This window comes from Mixophyes fleayi, chromosome 6 (assembly GCF_038048845.1).
Source record: "Mixophyes fleayi isolate aMixFle1 chromosome 6, aMixFle1.hap1, whole genome shotgun sequence".
NCBI lineage: Eukaryota > Metazoa > Chordata > Amphibia > Anura > Limnodynastidae > Mixophyes > Mixophyes fleayi.
The window spans coordinates 36,605,928-36,615,770 of NC_134407.1; the positions used below are offsets into that span (position 1 = coordinate 36,605,928).

General features: G+C 38.4%; 1 protein-coding gene across 1 annotated transcript; it reads right to left on the reverse strand.

Annotated features, from left to right (window-relative positions):
• Positions 1 to 1,050: 1,050 nt before the first annotated feature.
• LOC142095308 (olfactory receptor 5M11-like) lies at positions 1,051 to 1,995 on the reverse strand. The gene has a single exon (XM_075178264.1). The coding sequence runs from the start codon at positions 1,993 to 1,995 to the stop codon at positions 1,051 to 1,053; it is 945 nt and encodes a 314-aa protein (XP_075034365.1).
• Positions 1,996 to 9,843: the final 7,848 nt, after the last annotated feature.

Below are 9,843 nucleotides of genomic sequence, written 5' to 3' on the forward strand. Positions count from 1 at the left end.
AGACACCTGTTGCACCAAGACAACCCCAAACTACCAGACACCTGCTGCATCAAGACAACCCCAAACTACTAGACACCTGTAGCACAAAGACAAGCCCAAACTACCAGACACCTGTAGCACAAAGACAACCCCAAACTACCAGACACCTGTAGCACAAAGACAACCCCAAACTACCATACACCTGTAGCACAAAGACAAGTCCAAACTATCAGACACCTGTAGCACAAAGACAAGTCCAAACTATCAGACACCTGTAGCACAAAGACAACCCCAAACTACTAGACACCTGTAGCACAAAGACAAGTCCAAACTACCAGACAACTGTAGCACAAAGACAAGTCCAAACTATCAGACACCTGTAGCACAAAGACAAGCCCAAACTACCAGAAACCTGTAGCACAAAGACAAGTCCAAACTATCAGACACCTGTAGCACAAAGACAACCCCCAACTACCAGACACCTGCTGCACCAAGACAACCCCAAACTACTAGACACCTGTAGCACAAAGACAAGCCCAAACTACCAGACACCTACTGCACCAAGACAACCCCAAACTACCAGACACCTGCTGCACCAAGACAACCCCAAACTACCAGACACCTGTAGCACAAAGACAACCACCAACTGCCACAAACATGTTGCTCTGATAACACCCCTCCTTTTACTAGACACTTGTTACACTGAAAACCCTTCAGACACCTTTTGCATTGAGAATCCCCTTCCAACTAATAGAAAACTACCCAACCTCCAACAGCCAGAGTCTCTAAAATATAGAACCCTTTCCCATCCTCCAGCAACCTTTTGGCTCAACTTCCCTAAACCATATCCTTGACCTTTCAAGATATTTTATCTATGTAATTACTTCAGCTTCCTACCTACCCTGTTTGGATACCACTGACTCTCACACTCAGTTACCTAGTTAATAGCTTATATAGGGACCAGCTCAACAGTGTATCCAGAAATGAGATAATGGACTTAACATTATTTTCGATAAAATCTAATGAAACAAAATGGCTGTGTCTGGCATGACTTGAAATTGAGTTTTCTTTTTAAACAAACATGTTCCAAAATTTCACCAAGGCACTCTTAACTTCTTGATTATTGAGGCTGTAGATTACAGGATTGAGAACAGGGACCAGTATAGCATATAGAAGAGCAATAAACTTGTCTTGCTTTGGGGTATAGCTTGTTGTGGGCCTCATGTACAAACAGATCATTGTCCCGTAAAACATAATGACGCAGGTTAGGTGGGAAGAGCAAGTAGAAAATGCTTTACGCTGACTTTCTGTATATTTTATCTTTAGAATTGCAGCTATGATAAATATATAAGACACTAACGTAAGCATAAATGCACTAGCTAATAGTAGAGTCCCTCCAAAATAATTTAAGATCTCCACCTTAAATGTATCGCTGCAGGAGATCTTTAGCAGTGGAATAATATCACAGAAAAAGTGGTCAATGACATTGGAGGCACAAAAGGACAGTTTAGATATAAGGACAGCATGACCACTAGAGTTAATAAACCCTATAGTCCATGCAATAGCTGCAAGGCCAGCAGATTGTCTCATGCTCATAAGAACGATGTAATGCAGCGGGTGACAGATGGCCACGTAGCGGTCATATGCCATGGCTGCAAGCAAGAGGACTTCAGTGCAAGCCAAAGCTAAAAAGAAATACATCTGACATATACACCCCCAAAATGAGATTGTGTTATTTTTTGTGATGAGCATATTTAATAGTTTAGGCAAAATATTTGAAGTATAAGCGATGTCTATGATTGAGAGATGCATCAAGAACATGTACATAGGAGTCTGGAGATGAGAATTCAAACAAATAACCACCACGATGCCAATATTTCCAAAAATAATGATGAAGTAGATAAATAGAAATATTATGAAAACTGGATATTGGAGTTCTGGGATATCGGATAAACCTTCCATTGAAAACTCAGTGCCATTAGAGTGAACTTCCAAATCAGTTTGATACTCGGCCATTTCTAGATATAAAAGAGGCAAAAAATTTATAAAACATATTAAAAAGCATTCCAATTGATTGATTTTATAATATTTAATTTTGTTAATGATACTTTATTAAGTACATGTAAAATTGTGTTTCTTATAATGATTTTTAAATCTTTGCAATAAATGAATATTGCAGGTCTCATGTAGATTTGGACGTATTCGCCATGTATGTAAACAGGAAAAAATACACGCAAGAAAACTGTATTTAGGTGCATATGTGTCACGGGCACTAGGAGTTTATACCCGAGTTTCACCTGATGTTATAACTGACAGAGGGGCGGTGTTGACCACGGACCTCAGGGCAGTTAGGTGAATGATTGGAATGATGATAACAGCAGGAAAGTAGAGAATGTCTTTGAAGTCAATGACTTGCAGCTGTTGATGGTGGAAGGTCAGCGACTTGGAACTGTAGAGAAGAAGCAATATAGCTTAAGACGAGATGAAAGGACGTGAGTAGGTGAAGGTAGCTTGTGGAGGAGTCAATGGTCTGCGTACAGCAAGTTGTACCACTGTAGTGATGAGGAGGTTGTCCTGGTGCAGGTAGGTAGTAGGGTCGTCGATGGTCTGCGTATAGCAAGTTGTACCACTGCTGTGATGGGAAGAGTAGTACTGGTGCAGGTAGGTAGCGGGATAGTCGGTGGTCTGCATATAGCAAGTTGTACCACCGCTGTGATGAGGAATGTCCAGGTGTAGGTAGGTAGCAGGAGAGTCAGTGGTTTGCGTATAGCAAGTTGTACCACTGCTGTGATAGGAGGACTTGTCCAGGTGCTGGTAGGTAGCAGGGAAGTCAGTGGTCTGCGTGTAGCAAGTTGTACCACTGCTGTGAGGAGGAATGAGGACTTGTCCAGGTGCAGGAGAGTGGTGTGGAAACGGCAAACTGTAGTTGTGTGGAAACAGCGCGAGTAGAACGGAGTTTTGTACAACACAAGTGGGTAAGTACAATGAATAGTCTGTCAATATAGTAGCTGGCTCTGCAACGTGGAGAAGCGGGTCAGCGCGGATATGCAAGTAACAACAAAGTCAATATGATGAGAGCATACCGCAGCTGAGTGAGAAGCTTGTCTGGGTAAACAGGCAATGTAGCATAGACAGTCTATCATAGGTAACTGTACCTTAGTGCAGTAGTCACGTATAGTTCAATAGGTATGCAAGTAAACAATAATAGTCAATAGTGGTTATGCATTCCAAGTAGAGCCGGAATTAGCTGGGAAGCTGAAGAAGCGATCAGCTGAGTAGACACGCTGTAGCGGGTATAGGAACCACCGTTGAGTAGAGCAGGGAACAGCTTGGAAACTGTAGACGATCAGCTGAGTAGACACGCTGTAGCGGGTATGGGAACCGCCGATGAGTAGAGCAGGAAGCAGCTTGGAAACTGCAGACGATCAGCTGAGTAGACACGCTGTAGCGGGTATGGGAACTGCCGGTGAGTAGAGCAGGAAGCAGCTTGGAAACTGCAGACGATCAGCTGAGTAGTAATGCTGTAGCGGGTATGGGAACCGCCGATGAGTAAAGCTGGAAGCAGCTTGGAAACTGCAGACACGAGTAGAGCTGGAAGCAGCTTGGAAACTGCAGACACGAATAGAGCTGGAAGCAGCTTGGAAACTGCAGACACGAGTAGAGCTGGAAGCAGCTTGGAAACTGCAGACACGAGTAGCTCACAGGAACATCTATAGAGAATCACTGGGAATGAGACTCCAAGATCAGGCCACTACCTAAGGCTGCAGGTGCATTAAGTAGGGTGAGGTGATTGATCCATCAATCACATTAGTGGTCAGGTGTAGTTGTTAATGGGACCTGCGCATGCGCAGTGCGACAGGATGGCGGACGGCCGCGGTTCAACACAGGTGTAAGCGGGAAAGATGGAGAACCACGTACCAGAGTGGAGGCACTCACACTCCGGTGAGTGACAATATGTTCAGTTGGGCGAGCAGCTGTAATCACTAGCAATTGCGCTAGGTCTATCCCAGGAGCTGTAAGTGTGAATATTTACACCACATAATAGAGTAGAGAAAGACTACAGATAGTGTAGAAATGTGGCTCACAGTGTTTGCAGTAAAAGTGAAAATCGCTTTACCCTATTTGTACACAATATAATAATAATGTAATTTTACTAATAAATGCAAAAGTTGCATGATCTATATAACATAATTAAATGCAAACACAAGTACAAAATACATGTGCAAATTAATTTAAATTAAATTTAATAAAAACATATGTTGTTTTCTCTTTTATATATCAAATGGGAATCTTAATCCTGCTGTAGTACAGATGTAAATGTCAATTAAGTAAGGTGAATAGATGTCTGTAGCTTTATATAATATAGCAGCCACACTAATGAGTTAAGTACTATCAGCTAGAGGGGTCAATTCACTGTCAATCAATCAGAAGCTGCCTGTTAATGCAACAAAATCTTCTTATAGACATATGCAAAAAAGATTGTGCTCATGTGCAGTACAAACAATTTGCAAATAATGTAGGAACATGTTCAACACTACACAAGTCCATGTATGTACAATGGAAAAATATGTACCTTGCATCCCTGACTTCCTTTAAGCTGTCGATAATATATTGTCTTTCATACTAATATTCTCCTTTTTGAGTGGAAGTAGTTTTATTAAATTGGTGCATGGATTATAAACTGGGCCTTTCAGGACTTCATGGACAAACAGGTGTTAATCCCAGTGTATGTCCCTTGTAATCTTGGACAAACCACTTTATCTCCCTTTGTTATAGAGAAAAAAAATGAATAAGCACATCTGTCCTGGGAGACTGCATGTATGTGACACTTTATGTGGACATTGAACCGGCATGTCAATGTAATACTAAACTCTATACAGTCTGCTCTATGTAATGTCTTAATTAATTTTTCAGGAGCGGACAGGTGCCAATTTATGGAAACGCATATACGCCTAAGGCAGCATAATTGCAGGGGCGACAGTCCAACACTTCTGTTCTGACTGAGAGTTTGTAATTACATCTTTTGATTTTACATGTACTTCTTATTATTATTTTATGTGTACTTTTGCTGTGTATGTGGGAGCATATGGAATCCATGATCCACAGCGCAAGATGGATTGCCTAGGTTTACTTGAGCGTGTGTGTCCTAGCTAAATTACTTTGATTCTTGATGCATTAATGTCCTTCTACCAAAGATTAAGCTACCATAGGTGCATAGGGTAAAGTTGCTTTTGGGTCCACAGCTGAGGACAGCTGTCTTCACTGTAAAAGACCCAGTTTTTCACACTCACGATTGGACAGTATATGGGGCCCCATAACTTTTGTTATGGGGCCAATAGCACAAACACTTGAATCAGTTACGCCCCTGGTTCAAGTGTTTGTGCATGCTCACCCTTTAACAAATATTGCTTTACTAAGGCTTAAGCTTATAAAGAGTAATAGCAAAATATCGGTATTTGGTGCTGCTTAATAACTCTTATGTATATATATGTGTACTACCCAATATATGATAACTGTATGTGCATGCACCACTGGGTGTTATTTACAGAGCCAAGTACTACATTTAACTTATAGGAAGGGATAAGGGTTATCTTACAGTTCGGTGGATTCAAAAGTCATTGATGATGGTCTTTTCTTTGTTTTAATCCTCTATTTTTTTTTAGAGTTGTGTCCAATGTTTTTATGCTTGTGTTTTGACAATAAACTTTTAATGCACTTACTTCACTATGCATGCCCTTCTCTCTCAGCTTTTGAGTTTATGCTGGTAAAGCTATCAAGTATTTGAGTGCTACATGACAAAACAGCCAGTATTTAACATATGTGCAAAATAATAAACTAATTTGCACCCCTTGCATTGTAACATGGTTTGCCCTGGAGAACATTTACTCCTTTCCTTTGCCTTACTTTCTTTAATGACTCAGGCCCGTTGTGTCCAATGTTTTTTGTGAATATGTTTTTTAGTAATAAACTTTTGCTGGACTCACTTCACTATGCATGCCCTTCTCTCTCTGCTTATGAGCTTATGCTGATATCAACTGCAATTAACCCAGAGGTGACTAAACGAAGAGGGAAAGAAAGTCACAACTTTGGATATACAAGACGCTTCTCTTACATATATTGATGTAAATGCATATGTATTGTGAGTGTATCCTTATAAAAACGTACTTCACTATCAGTCTATTTTTCTTGATATGTTTATGAACACTGGATTGAGGATTTTGGATACAACAACTGTAAAGAAATAGAGGGTTTACAACAAAGACCTTATACTTCAGAGAAGACCATCATCAAGGACTTTTGAATCCACCGAACTGCAAGATAACCATTATCACTGCCTATAAGTTGAATGTAGTACTTGGATCTGTAAAAAAAAAAACAGTGGTGCATACACATACAGTTATTGCATATTGGGTAGTACACATATATATACATAAGAGTTATTAAGCAGTGCCAAATACCTATATTTCACTATTACTATTTTTAGAGAGGAAGGGCAACTCTCATGGTTGGGTATAGGCAGCAACTTACATGGGTGCTGTGTATCCCAGAGCACCCATCTCTTGCAGCCTCCAGCGTTAAGCTTACAAAGAGCAATATATTTATATAAAACTGTAACTGTACACTAACATGTGGATTGCACCATTTCCCTGACTGAGGAAAGGATTGGTCTATCCTTTTACTATCATATTACTTGATATCTTTTGTCTTTTTGAAGATATCTGAGGTTAGATTTGTGTTTAATTACTTTTAACATTATTCAGGGACTATTATTAGGACCATTTTTAAATAGGCAGAAAGAGTTTTGTTATTTTATGAAATTTTAATATTTAATAATAGCAGAGCACGTTTTTTTGTGTAGAGACACTTTGTCTAAATACATATAATTATTGGATTCTATACATTTCCGGTAAACCATATATATAGTGCTAGACAAGTACAAGCAATTTTTAGTGGGTTTTGAAGAAGGTTGACTATGTAAACGCTACCTGAGATACCTTGTTGTCTGATGCCAAAAGCAGCAACCTCATACCTAAAATGTAACAAACAAGTTTAACCTCATTTCCTGTGTCACTTTGTTTCCATCACCACTCAACCTTTTTTTTATAACCCCCTTAAGAACAGTAAGCTGAAAGTTCACACTACAGGTTGTGGAAGAATGAAGACATCTAAGTCAACCACCTCTAGCCCTCAGATCAGTACACAAACATATGTCTGTGTACTAATTTGTTCTCTGTCCTCTGTTTATACTGATTTATACACACCCAGATACAGGCATTATTATAGGTGAATTAATTGTGAAGGCATGAACACAGACAACTATAAAACAGAATGTTGGGTGAAGCAGGATTGCAAATAACTTTTATACAATGATGTAGTCAATAAAGTTATTTTACATTCAAGTTAAAAAAATAAAAAATTATACATATATATATATATATATATATATATATATATATATATACACATATATATATATATATATATATACACATATATATTAATATATATATATATATATATATATATATATACATATATATATATATATATATATATATATATATATATATATATATATACATATATATATATATATATATATATATATATATATATATATGTGTATATATATATAATCAATAGAATTACGTCATGTATACTACTTGCATGTTTGATGTTTTCCTGGCATTCCTGATGAGCAGCAGAATGGTTGGGCTCAACATAGAGTTATAATATCCTTAGAACCCCAGCAGATCTTGGACCTGGACCTCATCCATAACATTAGAGATAAGCTTTTACAATATCTAAACAATGTGAGTGCATTAACTTATGTGTTCTTTTGTGCGATTGAAAGCTTCTATAAAATACTACACCATATGGTTTTTTCTGCATTCTTTCTCCATCGGAGGTTTCCAGGAATGCCAAAAACCACAGCAGCGTCCAAAGTATATATATAGATAAGCATTATTTTATCTATTTCTGGAACGTCTAAGCATGATAAGTGGGGAGTGGTGTATACACATATATACTATTACTACATTTAAAGAATACTGCACTATCTCTGGTTCCTTTTATCTTGTCCACGCATACTGTGAAGTCTATCAACTGGAAAGCTTGGGAGCTCTGGATTAACACAAAAGTGTCTTATTATTCTATATATCAGGTAGGCATAACTTATATCACCTATAATTTTGAGATGACATCCTAAACCACTACACAATCAGGCGCTCCATCTCTCCTTCTCTTCTCTAGATATCTTTCAGGATCTAGCATCCGGCATGTTTGGGAATTGGCTGCCGCCGTTACCATTGGGAAGTGTAAAAAGGTGAACAACTTTGTAATGACTTACGCACATTTTCTGAAAATTTAATTAGGTGCCATATTGGATCCTGTTATTGTATATAATAGATATTTATATACAGTATATATATATATATATATATATATATATATATATATATATATATACAGCATATATATATATATATATATATATATATATATATATATATATATATAATAAATCTCAACTGCATTTTTCCCCTTTCAATAACATAATATGCAACACTTACTTTGCCGGTATGAATGTCTACAGCTACTACAGCTGTCATTTCCATTTACTAGTGTGGCATTTTACAAACATATAACAGATCGTAAAATCATGTCATGAAAACTGTAAAAAAACATTAATTTAGATAATTGTCACTGAATAAGTCACATCAGAAGAGGCAAACTAGAAATCCACACTTTGCCAACATCAAAACTGCTACTATATGCCACTAATATCACACACAAGTTCCCCTTCATATGCTAGCAGCGTAGGAGGTATTTGTAATCAGACGTAAATAAGCAATTGAATCTCCTTAGGAATAGAACCCACAATGGTACAAGCAGCAGCTTTTATTATCCCAAGGATGAGTTTAATAGTGGTTTTTTTTCTTGGCACAGTTCCTTTCCCAAAGAGAGTAGGGTTAGGTTTATGAGTCATTAAACAAGTAACACCACCAAATAGTATATGTATATAGCTATTTAATATATTAAAGTATAATGCATTTTAATGTATATAATGTATGTTAGATCATCTCACATAGGAGATAATTAAATTCACCAAAAGATGGTGAGTTTCTCAAGCAAGCAAGGTTTGAGGCACATCTTAGTAATCTGTGGTTTTATCTTTATCACTGACTTCTATTTTTATTTAAATTTAAAAACCATATAGCTAAAGCATACACTGCCCTAAAAGGGCTATAATCACCGTTTTCTCAAATGTGTGTCCCACTCACCGAACCACACTCTTGCACTCCTCTGCCAACGGAGCAGGGATCAAACTCATTGCCTTCCTGCTTTTTAGTTCCACAAGGAAGCAAAGTTCACAGAGACTTTGATATCTAAACAGGTATCATGGACTGGTCCAATAGAATTTGTAATGCCCCTAGTCAGCCTGTCCAACGCAGAATGTGGAAAGGGAACCAGACCACTGGGCTCCCAGTTTTAAGCCCGGTCCAATTCCCACGGTGGTGTGGCTTCGGTGGGGTCTGTGGGTGGGGGTTCCTGATACGTGGCTCTCAATTGATAGAGCACATTCACTGTATCCTCCAGTGACCCATACACATCTTCTAAGGCCTCCATGTAGTCTGGAGTTTGTTGCTCCCCTGGGCTGACTGCACAATCTTCACTGATGGACACCTCAAGCTTTCATTCAACTGCCCTCACTGGAGTCTTGCCTAGTTAGACCACTAACTTACTCATCGCTAACGGGAATAACTCACACTGGCTCTGAATGGCCCACTCAGTAGGCCTGTTAGCAATAGTGTCTGCATCAGACTCTGGGAGAATGCAGTACAATGCTTTGGATGGTCTTGT